Below are 14,376 nucleotides of genomic sequence, written 5' to 3' on the forward strand. Positions count from 1 at the left end.
GCATTTGCCGGATTTACGCTGGCACTCTGCCTTCCGTGTGAGTGGTGGTTTTCTCACTTTCCGAGAAGTTTTAGAATTGAGAAAGAAAACATGATTCATAATGTTTGCAAGCAACAGAAGATTTGACGCTATCTGCGTTGTTTGATTTTTTTTCCCGGTCCAGAAATTTGTGGCATCGCGAGTGATAATTTTAATTTTAGTTTATTTACGCGGTGATGATGTTGGTTCACTCGCAACTTATCTTGAAAAAAATAAGTGTTTTCGAACGAAAATGTACCAAAAGTGCTTCTGAACGTGTTTCGCAGTTGGGTGTGGTGAAATTCGTGCATTCCCGGTTGATTGTGGAAATCCATTTCACAAAATTGCCCACCGATTCCTTTTTTTTTGCCGTTCGACGACGACGGGCGTGCTTTCGCGAGAGTGACGTTTATTGGATCCGTTTCTTTGCACGGGTGTGTTATTTTTTGTAACTAGCGTAAAGGCCCACGCACATTAGATCCGGATCGGACGCGTTGCGGCAAAGTGACAGCTAAATCTAAATCAGTCTAACTGTCAAATTTACGTCAACGCAACGCAAACGGATCTAATGTGGGTGGCCCTTAAGTTTTCCTGCGATTTGCATTGAGTGGCGGAGATTGTGAGTAAGTTGAAGGATGTCTCGCTGGATACGCCCAAGACTGGACGGGCGGTAGCTAGTGGCCGTGAACGGTTCCTTAGGGAAAGCACTAGATGCGACCCTCTTCCCAGATGACCATGGCAATACAGGAAGTATTACAACAAAGGTAATTGCTATTAGATATTTTGCAAACAGTGACAGATAGCGGACATGAAGAACCAGAGGCGGTGCCGGGCAAAGGTGTTTATCCTAGACAAATGGTAAGTTACAAATTCGCTGTTGTCGTTGTCGTAGACGCTCTCGTAGTCGCTGACGTAATCGCTGCGATATTATGAATTATCGAGTATTTCTGTTGTTCATTACATGCCAAGTGAAATTCGAGAACGTAATTTCATTTGAATAGCTTGTTTAACCAGGTCTTAAACAATCGTCACGTCGGTCATAGCTTGTTATGACTGCCTGAACCATGCGTAATGAGAAAATCGAAACAATGAACGTCGCGTGAAAGTGGATCTTAATGAAGGCCTAAGTACTCTTTCGTAGCTTTTAGTTTTAGGATTTCAAAGACCGTCGGTTGCAGTGGCTTGCTTACTGAGGAGAAAAACGCGGTCCCAGATCCTTTCATATTAAAAATGCATGGTAAGATCGCTTTTTTATCGTGAATTTTGTAAAACTTTTCGTTGTCGTCGGTGCTGGGTTTGAATAGTTATAAAAACTTGAGTAACGCTATAATGTGATATGAGAGGCTCGGTGGCCTTAGAGCAACCGTTTTTGCTTACTGAGCAGAACATCATGAGTCTAATCTCAAGCCCATCCACATTCAAGATTCGTCAATGATTAAAAAGGAGCTCGTCTGCCTAGTGGCAAACGTTTTTGCTTACTGAGCAGAAGACCGTGGGTTCAATCCCAAGCTTCTTCGCGTTATACGATCGTTAGGACATCAATTCAGCTTATCGTTTACCAAAACGAACCCTGCTGCTAACCCAACCCTCTTACCCAACATCCCTGTGATTCCTCGTGGAAGTGCAGAGGACTCCTCGGCTTCCATCAAAGCGAGTGTCACGTCACCACATTCCTACCCCTTCCTTTCTTGACCTGTGTTCGGGCGCGGCCGGCGCTGGTATTGCCTAGTTTGAGATCACCAGTTTTTACACATTGAGGATGATTGCTAGTCCCAAGCATCGTCTATTGGTTCTCTGTGTAGTTACTGCTGGTCTGGCAATAACAGAGTAGCAACCGTGGGCGGTCAATCATGCTCATGCAGACAAGGACTTTTGAAAATATTCTGGTTTATTTATTTTTCTTATTAAAAACACTTTTTGTTTATTTATCTAAGAATTAAATGGTTTTCTCTATAACTTTGTCTCAGACATCATTTCAATCACAAATCACACTAAAATTTTTTGTAAAATTTAAATGACGCCATTTTGAAAAAATTACAAAATTTGAAATATTCGAGTTTTAGCAAAAAAGTTTACTTAAGTCTATGACTTTAAATATATCCCGTTTCTGTGAATTTTCTATCAAATTCTGCTTTTACTGTTTGCTTTGTTTTCTTAATCTAAACATTTTTCCATGTTTCGAGAACACCGGAAAAAATGTTAAGGGAAGACCCAAAAATGACGCAGCATTTTAGGGAAAGTATGGAGGGAGTCCAAAGTTAAACGTTTGCGTACAATTGAAGAAGCGCCAACTTTGGTCTCCTTCCCCCTTGTAGGGTATTTTTCTTCATGGTTGGTCACCCTAAAATGCTACGTCATTTATAGATCTTCCCTAACTGAATTTAATGATTCGTTCATATTTCAAATTTATGCAGAATAGTCAACAGATGCCCCCTAGTAGATCCGCCAGTGGTTCCAAAACGTACCTATTCCCATTTTCACACTACACATCATTTATTTCATCTAATTGGCTTATGGTGTAGTACTATCTACGCTTGCTGAGAAGTTTTTATAATCTGTCGGTTGAGTACCCAGCACAGTTGACCGTTTCGATACCGATACCGATACGATATTTCAGTTGAAGCAATTCAATTCAGGCTACCATGCCTCTCCATCAAAATCGCCCATTCATTGAAACTGGCGTTACAGAAAAAAAAAACTTCTGGCAACGAGAAGCATCGTTGTTCATCGAAGCTCACTTCAATACGGCCCTTCAATTGCACAGCCCAGTCAATACGATTGACCTCGATGTCCAACAAAGAGAGGGTAGATTTTCTATTTGATCAAATCCTGCTGACCTCGTGCTCTTGTCGTATTGGAAATTCCAGGAATTGATTCCGATTCTTGTTCGATTTTTTCCCCGTACAATCCACGCTCGAACGGTATCATACACTCACCAAACATGGTCGCGTCTTTCTCGCTAATTAATAACGCAGTGAATCGATGCGGCTCACGTTCTCTCCCCTACTACATCCTGCTACATAGATATCAGCAAGGAGCAATCGATCCCAGTAGGCGTTCTCTCGTTCAGTAGCCGAACGTGGTCGAATTAATTAATCATAATTACATCATCGTCTTCGCATCGAAGCAGGCATGGATCCTTCCTGCGCCCGTAGGCCTACTATTGCTGCTTTATCGGATGTCTTTCCCGACATGCAGACCCCCCTTCCCGGTCGAAAACAATAATGACACCGACACGCGGGCGACGTGCAGATGAGATAGACGATCGGCAATCCGATAGAGAAGGCCCATCTAGTTAAGTGGTTCCGTGTGCGATTTGTCACGTTCAGAACGCTCGCGTTGGGGTGCGTGTGTTCAATCTTGCTGCTAGCTACGACGAGGACGACGATGAACGGAATAAAGGTGTGCAGGACATCACACAATCGATTGCTAATTTCTGTTCCGGAGACACGACCACCCGGGAGCAATGCCAAATTGACTTGATTGAAGATTTCCTTTAAATGCAGTCGCTCGCTCGCTGGCGACGAAAACAAAGCTGGTACATGGTTTACCTAGAACTGGGGAGATGCAAAAAAAAAAATAACCAACAAATTACCTTCACTGTCTGGAACACGTCTATCGGTGGCATTCCGACGTCACCTTTGGAGCCCTTGTCGCCGAGTCGTCCCTGGAGAGGCAAACAAAACAAAGATTTTAATTGAAAAGTTTTACAGCCCTTCCCCGTTGGGACGGAGACCGGTCGCACAAATTGAGCGTAAATCCAAACGGAAGCTACTATTAGATGAACACTTACCGGTTCGCCCTTGGGACCGTCCAGTCCGATTGGCCCCTGGGTTGTGTATGACATTGTTTTTGTTTTGGTTCCGATGGCGGTGGTGGTGGTGGTAGTAATGCAAAACAATGGACCACATCGTCGCCATCCCGAGAGAAGAGGAGGTCAGTGTCCAGTGGTTTGTCGTCGTAGTTGTTGAATGGAAGAGAGAGCAGCATAGGGAAAAAAAGAAGAAAGAGGTACAATCCGATTAGTTTGGTCTCGACGAGATGAAGCATCTGTTTTTGTGTGTGCTTGCTCCGGCTCGGCTGCTGGTGATGTTGGAGAAGAGCTACAAAAAACAGTGCGTGTTTCGTTTACTTTTATCGTTGGAAAGATAAACAGAAAAGTCATAAATTACTGCGGATGGTTGGAGATGCTCGGGAGCTGATAGTAATAGACAGCCCCGAGGTTTCTGTGAGTGCATAGAGAGATAGGGAGCCAAAACCAGACAAGCAGGCTGTGGTCTTTTTAGCATCAGGAACCAGTGTACATAATCCAAGCAAGGATGGAGGATGAGGTGGATGCGATGGAGCAAATGGATAAGTGGTTGGGAGTCAAATGGGAGATGCAACATGCGATGGGTTCGGGCGACAAATGGGTTTGGAGCGTTGTTTTAGTTTTGAAATTTTAAACTAGATTTGATCGAACGGTCTTTGCCTCAAGTTAATTTGATGGTATATCTTTGTGTCCTTAAATGGGAGACAGAAATGCAGAAAACTTGGACGGAGGATTTTGAAATTTGATCTGAATTCGAATTACGTTGCAATAATTTAAATTGTAAATCAAAAATAAAGCCGGTATAAAAATAAAGTAGGACAATTTAAAATGATTCAAAAGTTGCTGAAAACTTAAATAAATTTTCAGGCAAATTGATGATAAATGTTTACATTATTTAAACATCGTAACGGACTCGTCATGTTAAGCTTGAATTGTTTATTTTTTTTCAGCACACCATCCTGGTTAGACAATTGACCTAGACTGATGCAAAATTTGAAATTCTTGCTCCACAGTGTTCAAACTGTTTTACATCGGGTCCTGATTAGCCTCCAAAAGTTTAAACTCATTTGATTAGAAACTGACTTGGCACAAACCATTTGAAGTTTATATGGAAATTAATATGGGAAAATAAAACTTTTTGTTCATTGTCTTCTAGCCTTTTTACATATTGTACTGTTAACAAATTATATTGCTTTTCTTATGGGAATTTTTATCAGCTACAACTTTGCAGAAAATCGATTTTCTGTTAAGAGATGTTTAAGAGATTTATAATCTTATGGCAAGATTAAGCAACTGTATTGTGGGCAACACTGTATTCTGCAGTGTGACATAGTAGCCATGATTTTTGTCCATTATTCTACGCGCCATAAACACCAATGTTGCCTGCTGAACAGTTGATTGAGCATAATCATAAGACATCGGTGACTTGTATCATTAATAACTTTTATTCCTTAGATTTGATCGAAAACTGGTCTTCAACAAAGTTGTATCTGAAAATTTTAAACAAGCTCAGCTATTATTTTCTAAAGTAGAGTGAACTGGTGAATTTTGAGATAGATATGAATCTAAATTATGGTTTCCCCATAGTAATTCCCATATAAACTTCAAATGGTTTGTGCCAAGTCAGTTTCTCACTAAATGAGTTTAAATTTTGAAAGGCTAATCAGGGCCCAATTTGGAACCGTTTGAGCACTGTGGAGCGAAAATTTCAAGTTTTGCAGAAGTCTATTGACCATTCAATTTTTGAAAATAGCCGTGTAGAGAACAGGCTTCCGGGAATCTCACGCGTACACAAATGCGACAGCGAGCTGTGAGACAGAGCGTCGCATGACTCTCAAATCCATGGTGTGCTACATTAATTGTACAAAAGAGAGACCAGAACGATGCGCGCGACAAGCTACACGCTCTCAACAAATTCAAGCGTTTCATTTTTTTTGTCTCATCGCATTGCTCTCTCAATGCGACGCATGTATTCAATCACATGCGACTGTTTCATTGAAACATCTCAATGCGCTCTCTCAGGGCGCCATCGCCGTGCGCTGTTTCGCATGCCTTGACTCTCGCGGTCCCATCATATGTGATGTTGTCGGGTGACGAGAGAAGGGACTGCAAGGGTTTGTTCACAGAAGACTTGTGTGCCCTTTTCAAATGGGGTGAAGTTTTTAAATGGTTCCAGAAATATCTTCTAGTATAGATTCAAGCAGACTCAACACATGGTTCCAGAGTTATACTGGAATCACCGTAAGATCACCACTCATGATCCTAGGAAGACGCAATTGCTTGTCGAAAGGATGCTAAAGGAAGGTAAAGGAAGACTACGTGAGCGATGGATGGCAACCTTACGGTAGTTGGGATCAGGGATGGAAAATCATTTACATTCATTTCGTGCATTCATTTGCATTCATTTGTCTGGAACTTTTTCCATCAGCAGAATACCGTAAAATGATGTATGAAGCTTTTGTGGCTTTTGATATTAACTACAACTTTTGTAAATAATTAAAATCTGAATCTCTTATTCATGACGAACTAAAACTGGCAGCACATGTTATTGTTTTTCAGTGAATGCAATTTACATTCACTGAAAAACAATGGTGGGTATTATCGCTCTGATTCATCATGCATAAGAGATACCGATTTGAGTCATTTACAAAAGATGTAGCTAATATCAAAACCTTCAAAAGCTTCAAACACTATTTTACGGAATTCTGTTAATGAAAAAAGTATGAGGCAAATGAATGTAAATGAATGCACGAAATGAATGAAAATGATTTCCCATCCCTGGTTGGGATACCGTTAGCATGTTAGCACCCCAAATTATACCGGAATATCTGTGGAACTATGTGTCCTTCAACAAGTCCTTATGCGGAAATCTTCTTAAATACATTTTTTGGAAGCCTCTGAAGCTTTCAGCCCATTTGGTGGAAAAATAAACAAGTTATTGCGCATTTGCACCAAATTAGACTCAGAATCCCTCAGAATAATTTTACTGAGACCAGTAAAAATATAAATAGACGATTTAGAATGTAAAATAGCACTACATTTTGCCATACAAGATCATATAGTCGGCGTTAAGTCAGAAGCGACTTAGAAGGAAAAAAAAAAAAAAACAAAAAATGAGTTAATGATATCATAAGATCAAGAATTCCCTCAGCTATATTTCACTTTTTCAGCCAGATTGGAAAAATTAGAGTAGCAAGAGAAAACGGTCAAATGATTTGTCCTATTACATAAGACACAATATTGAACAGCCAACTTTAAATTCGTTTTTCTCGAAATCAAAAAAAAAAAATGTCACGGTTCGGTCTGACTTGACCGATCATATCAACACGCTAGTAATAATAGAACTCTGAAGATTAATATTTGTATTTTGTCTTGCTTGAGTGAACACTATTTTAAGGGATTATTTTCAACGCAGAAGTGTACTTTGCTGCAAAAACGTTGGTGGTGACTTCTTATTACATACACACAACTCTACACTTAAAAATTAACCAAGTTTAACATGTTGTAAATTTGTTCTGTTATGATCAATTGAGTTGATATTTTGACTCAAAACTTGCTTTTCCATTGACCTTTGTCCGATCAGCTATGCACAAATTTAAATTTTATTGTCACCTTCCAGCAGGTGCTTCAAAAAATTTGGTATTTCTTACACGTGAAATTCAACATATTTGTAGTTTTGCGTCAAAATTTCAGCCCAATTGATCATTTTTTTTTTTTTATAATTACTTTATTTGTACAGGCTCAATCGAATAAACTTTACAGAGCCGAGTTATCTTTTGTGGTATACATTATTACTGTCTTAAATTTAAAGTTAAAGGAACTGGACCGAGTACTCGCGGTTGTCTCGAGGTTAGTGGAGATTTACAATTTTTTGGATGGGAAAAAGGAAGAAGGAGGTTTGAAATGTGGATTACGATACAACTATTTAATTAATCCTAAAGCATGAAATTATTTCTATTCATCTTGAAAACAAACATCGAAAAAAAAAACCCACACGTACAAAATACAAACTAAGCACGAGGTTAATCAAACTTACAATCTAAGCTAACATATATGAGTTTCATAAACTCCAGATCGCGTCTAGCCAAAATATCCCGAACTGGAACATTAGGTTGTCTACCTCGAGCCCGAAGGGAATCATAAAAATGTGATCTGACTCCACGATACTCCGCACAAGACCAAAGGATGTGATCAGCGTCCTGGTAACCTTGTCCACATTCACAGAGATTGCTGTCTTCCAACCCCACACGGAACAAGTGAGCGTTTAGACAATAGTGATTGGACATGAGACGAGACATCACGCGTATGAAGTCTCGACTCAAGTCCAACCCTTTGAACCATGCAAACTTCGACACCTTAGGGATACTTGAATGTAGCCATCGTCCCAAGCTCCCTTCACTCCATTGATGTTGCCAGCTAACGAGCGACTGCTGACGATAAATAGAGAAAAATTCACTATAGGCGATCTGTCGATCATAAATGTCGCCTTCCATAGCGCCCACCTTCGCAAGTGAATCCGCCTTCTCATTGCCCAAAATTGAGCAATGCGAAGGGACCCACGCGAAGGTGAAAGAGCGCACGGATAAAGTACTAAGCAGTTCTCGTATTTTCAAGAGAAAATACGAGAAGTGCTTTACCGGCCTAATGGAACGGATAGCCTCGACACAACTGAGACTATCCGTAAAAATAAAGTAGTGGTCTGGAAGAAGTGAAGCAATAGTTTCCAAAGTGTAGTGAATTGCTGCCAGTTCAGCCACATACACAGAACAAGGAGCTTCAAGTTTTCGAGAGGCGCTATGAAATTCATTAAATACACCAAAACCAGCGGACTCCTCTATTAGAGATCCATCTGTGAAAAACGTTCTTGCAGAATCAACATGGCCAAACTTTGCAGCGTATAATGACGGAGCAATCATAGGACGATGATGCTCTGGAATTCCGCGGATTTCCTGCGTCATAGATAAATCAAAATTCACTGAATTGCCGAAATCGGAGAAGATTACACGATTGGGAATATTTCTTGAAGAGCTGACATCCTGTTGTTTGAGGATTTAGCTCCAGAAGCTTCTCAAAATTTTCGATCACCAGTGGGTTCATTACTTCGCAACGGGTGAGGAGCCTAAGAGATAACTCTGAAAAACGGACGGATAGTGGCAACATGCCCGCCAGCACTTCGAGACTCATAGTATGAGTCGAGTGCATGCATCCTAACGCGATACGAAGACAACGATACTGGATCCGTTCCAGCTTGATGATGTGCGTTTTAGCTGCCGACCGGAAGCAAAAACTACCGTACTCTAAAACCGATAAAATCGTTGTCCGGTACAACGTCAGAAGATCTTGTGGATGGGCTCCCCACCACGTTCCGGTAATTGATCGAAGGAAATTGATCCTTAGTTGGCATTTTCGTCTCAGATACTCAATGTGGGATCTCCAGGTGCATTTGGAATCGAACCAGACCCCGAGATATTTAAAAGACATGGAATGAGTGATCGGTTTACCCAAAAGTTGAAGCTTTGGTTGTGCTGGGCTATGCTTCCTAGAAAAAACGACCAACTCAGTTTTCTCCGTGGAGAATTCGATACCTAGCTGAATAGCCCAAGTAGACAAATTGTCCAAGGTATCCTGTAAGGGTCCTTGCAGGTCAACCTCTTTTGGCCCTGTGATAGACACTACGCCGTCATCTGCAAGTTGTCTTAACGTGCAATTGTCACTAAGACAGACATCAATTTCTCTAACGTAGAAATTGTACAAAAGGGGGCTTAAACATGAGCCTTGGGGGAGACCCATGTAGCTAAATCGAAAAGCTGTAGAGTTTCCATGAGAAAAGCTCATATGTTTTTCTGACAGCAAATTGTACAAAAAATTATTCATTAATGGAGACAATCCACAAGCGTGGAGTTTGTCTGAAAGGACTTCAACCGATACTGAATCAAAAGCCCCCTTGATATCCAAGAACACAGAAGCCATTTGCTCAAAAGCTTATTGAATTTCCGAGGAAAGCAACGCGAGACAGTCGTTCGTTCCCTTAATTGAGTATCTGAGAGTAGGTGGTTCAACTCAACCCATTTGTCCAGGCGAAAAAGGATCATTTTCTCCAACAATTTCCGAATACACGACAGCATCGCGATGGGCCGATACGAATTGTGATCCGACGCGGGTTTATCAGGCTTTTTAATGGCTATCACCCTTACTCGTCTCCAATCGTCGGGAACAATATTGAGCTCCAAGAACTGATTGTACAAGTTCAACATGCGCCTCTTAGCGACGTCTGGGAGGTTTTTCAGCAAGTTGAACTTGATTCTATCAGATCCCGGGGCAGAATTGCCACACGAAAGGAGAGCGAGTGAAAGTTCCACCATTGAAAAAGGCTGACTGATTTCGTCTACCGAATTCGCGGTTTCGCGAGGAATCAACTGCGACGGCATGGAATCCGGACACACTTTTCGCGCGAATTTAAGAATCCATTGATCCGAGCATTCCTCGCTTTCGTTGTTAGTAGACCGATTACGCATTCTTCGCGCCGTACTCCAAAGCGTATTCATAGACGTTTCGCGCGACAATCCGTCTACAAACTGCCGCCAGTAACCCCGTTTTTTGGCCTTGATGAGGCTCTTGAGTTCGCGTTCAAGAGATGTGTATGCGTTGAAATGCTCGCGTGTTCCGCGTTTCCGAAAAAGTTTAAACGCGTCGGACTTTTTACGGTAAACCTCCGTGCATTGTTGATCCCACCAGAGCGATGGTGTTTTCTTACGAATAGACGATCGCGGCACCGGTCGTGTTTGAGCTTGAAGTGCGCTGTCGACGATGAGATTAGAGAGGAAATTATATTCCTCCAACGGCGGAAGCTCTTCCACTGACGATGCTGTATCGTCTATCGCGGATTGGAACTTAGTCCAATCGATGTTACGGGTTAGATCATACGCAACGTTAACGGATTCTGACGAGTTGAACCCACTGGCAATCGAAATTTTGATCGGCAGATGATCACTACCGTGCGGATCCTGGATTACATGCCAAGTGCAATCCAACGATAGTGAATTGGAGCAAAAGGTGAGGTCTAATCTGCTACCATTCGAGGATGGACCAGCCAAACGTGTTACTTCTCCATTGTTAAGGATTGTCATGTTGAAGTTGTCGCAGAGATCATAAATCAAAGTAGAACGGTTATCATCGTACAGCTCACCCCAGCCTGTACCGTGGGAGTTAAAATCTCCCATGATCAACCATGGAGCGGGAAGTACCGCACATATGTCGAAAAGTTGTTTGCGATTAACAGAGACTCTAGGAGCAATATATACAGAAGCAATACAAAGGCTCTTACCTTTAATGGTAGCCTGACATGTGACAACTTCAATACCGGGGAATTCGGGAAGATTCACTCTATAGAAGGAATGGCACTTTTTGATCCCCAAAAGTACCCCTCCTCCACGTGAATCCTCACGATCCAATCGAATAATGTTAAAATCAAAAAAAGGGAGATCAATTTCTGAAGAGAGCCATGTTTCACAGAGGGCAAATGCATCGCAATTATTGTTATGGACTAAATACTTGAACGAATCTAATTTCGGAATAAGACTTCGACAATTCCACTGTAGAACAGTGATCAAATCCCCGACCTCGTTTGGAAAATTATCCATCGAAGGAGATGATAGCTGCAAGAAGGGGCCATTTTGAAGTCAATTGCTTCAAGAAGGATTTCACAGTGGGAAGCAATGCGAGGACAATGCTTTTCAAGAAGGGGTTTCTGTTCTTAAAATTGGGGCATCAGGGGTTTTGGATGTCCCCGGAAGAGGTGGAAAATCCTGGGTATAATCAGTTCTGCGGAATCCAGGAGAAGTCTCCTTTTTTCCACCACTCCTTGATTTGGGCAAGCTGATTTGGGGTTCTTGATCTGCAACTTTCCGCGAACGGATGCGTTTTCGTTTCCGGGCAGAAACTTCCGGAAAACTGAAAGAAACTCCCTCCTCAGCCAAGTCAGAGTCAGTCTCGTCATCTGATAAAAGAGAAAAGGGATTTTTGTCATTGGTCGATGGCGTGGCTGTCTTAAGCATTTCTGCAAAAGACCGCCTGGAACGTTCCTTAAGGGAGCGTTTCATTTTGTCCCCGAGCTGTTTGTACGCCGGGCACGACGAGAGAGCACACAGCAAAAAAATAATTTTGATATCACATCAAAGTGGATGCACTACAATCATGTCGAAAATTTCATGTAATTTTTATGACCACATAAATAAACAAATGCAGTAAAAGCAGCGTAATGTCAGTTCATGCATTGTATTAATGATAATTTTGTCCTTTTTAGCAAGTAATATTACACCATATTTTCAACATGATTGTAGTGCATCCACTTTGACGTGATATCAAAATTATTTTTTTGCTGTGCATGAGGAGGAGTTCCATTGCAGTACACGCATTTTGGTGCAGTAGCTGCGCAGGCGCCATCCTCATGCTTCTCCCCGCATGTGGAGCAGCGTGCCTTGTTGCCGCAGTGGGAGGCCGTATGTCCCAACCGCTTACAATTCTGGCAGTTCATGACCCGAGGTACAAACAACCGCACAGGAAGACGAAGTTTTCCCAGCTCGATGTATTGAGGAAGGGCAGATCCAGAAAAGGTCACCCGAAACGAGTCTGTGGGGGTAAAACTCTTTTTACCCTCGCTGAGCGATACTGACTTCATTCTATGAACGGCCAGTATCTTTACCGGAGGAAGCAAGGGGTTCTTGAATCGGCCAACCGCTTGCTTCTCCAGTATCTCAGGGTTCAGGCTCGCCTCAGTGACCACGCCTTCGATCTCCACATCAGAAGCTGGAATGTACACCCTATATTCCAGTGTGAAAAACTGGGAAACAGCAATTTCATTGGCCTGTTTCAGGTTAGCGACGGTCACACGAAGTTTGTTGTGCCTAACCTTCGTTATTTCGGTCACGGCAGAGAATCGCTTTGTCAGATCATCAGATATCTGAACAACATTCAAGGGTTTGTTTTTGGGCTGAAAATAGACAACCCATGGGCCAGTCGAGTCATTCGGGTAGGCCCGCAATCTGGTGCTTTTCTCATCCTGCCCATTGACAGACTGAGACGACGAACCAGGGATGACATCATCATTATTCTGAGATGAATGGTCATCCATGTCGTCTTCTGACAAAACATCCATTTTGTTCAACTTGTGGGAGCGCAAAACGCTCTCCCACTGAACGCACAGACACAATACACAGAAAACACTACAAACACAGAAATACAAAATGAAAATTTAACTAATGGAGGAGGAAAAGAAACAAAAAAAAACAAAAACTTATCTGATAATTCAGTGCCAACATTTCAAAGGGGCGTAATTGCATTTGTAAACAATGACTTTCGTCTTCGATTTCTCGCGAATGAAAGCTCACTCATGAAAATGAATGACACCAGCAGGTAGATGAATGTTTCCTGTCCCAGCTAGCATTGGTAATTTGAAGGGGTGGGCTTTTATTTGCGAGAAATCGACGGCTAAAGCCATTGTTTACAAAAGCAATTACGCCCCTTTGAAATGTTGGCACTGAATTCTATACTTCTACCACCGAGCGTTATATGTGTAGGCGTTTACACAGATGGCTGGAAGAGACGCGCTGCGTGGATGACCTTCGCTGTGGTGCACTTGATCGAGGCTCGGTACTCAGCGCACACAGGCGCACGATGATTGATGAACGATGTAGATGTAGAAACGGGTGCTCACACTCGATGATGATGATACGTGATCGGGTATGCGTAAGCGCGTATGCGTAAGCGCGTATGCGTGACCACGCAACGATGATGCCCAAATTTGTTTGCGAATTTCCAATGGCACGGATTAATCTTTCCGAAAATGACACTTTCTACTAAAAAAAACTCACTTTTCGATCAATTTACCGGGAACTATGCCAGGAGTCACTTAGTGAGAAAATACTGATAATTTATATCAAGCGAATACCGAGAAAACTTCCAAAACAACGGAGCGCGAAACAAGTCGACCGTACTTCTTGCTAGGACGCAGTGAGATGAGCCCAATTGATCATAACAGAACACATTTATAACATGTTAAACTTGGCTAGTTTGTATGAAAACGACCTTTGTCCGATCAACTTAGCCCCTCAGTGTACGTAGGTACGAAATGCTGGATTAAGGTTAATGTAATATATTTAGGAAAAAGTTGTGTCATATCTGTATTACGGATTGTTGCTAAGCTTCTTGCTTCAGGAATTGTATTGAATACCTGTCAATCAACAAACTTACTACGGCAGCAACTGAATTCTTCAGATGTGTTAGTGCTCACAGGATAGTTCATATCAGCCACCATGATGCTGAATTGAAACAATCAATTTGCGACGACAGATTTCTTAATAGTCCTAGTGTTAGTACCGTGGACCCTCGGTGAAATTAAAAAAAAAAGCATAGGTATTAACGAGCAAATAAACCACAACTTGATTGTACATTTCGCTTACCAAAGCCACATCTCTTTCTTCGTTCGTTATGAATGGGCTATTTTTCAAGTTAATCCTTTAATCAACGAAAATTTTCGCTAGGAAAACTTT

At 41.8% G+C, this 14,376-nt stretch overlaps 1 protein-coding gene across 9 annotated transcripts in view; it reads right to left on the bottom strand.

Annotated features, from left to right (window-relative positions):
• The window catches only part of LOC135697433 (collagen alpha chain CG42342), a 405,805-nt gene that overhangs the window by 91,090 nt on the left and 300,339 nt on the right, over nucleotides 1-14,376 (bottom strand). For all 9 annotated transcript variants that reach the window (XM_065217110.1, XM_065217107.1, XM_065217104.1 and 6 more), the window contains 2 exons: nucleotides 3,812-3,847; nucleotides 3,614-3,685 (listed from right to left, as the gene is read on the bottom strand). In XM_065217110.1, coding sequence (XP_065073182.1) covers nucleotides 3,614-3,685; nucleotides 3,812-3,847 — 108 coding nt within the window. The remainder of the gene's footprint in view (nucleotides 1-3,613; nucleotides 3,686-3,811; nucleotides 3,848-14,376) is intronic.

The sequence above is a fragment of the Ochlerotatus camptorhynchus genome, unplaced genomic scaffold, assembly GCF_037179485.1.
Source record: "Ochlerotatus camptorhynchus isolate MF236.1 unplaced genomic scaffold, CSIRO-AGI_Acam_v1.1 ptg000070l, whole genome shotgun sequence".
Classification (NCBI taxonomy): Eukaryota; Metazoa; Arthropoda; class Insecta; order Diptera; family Culicidae; genus Ochlerotatus; species Ochlerotatus camptorhynchus.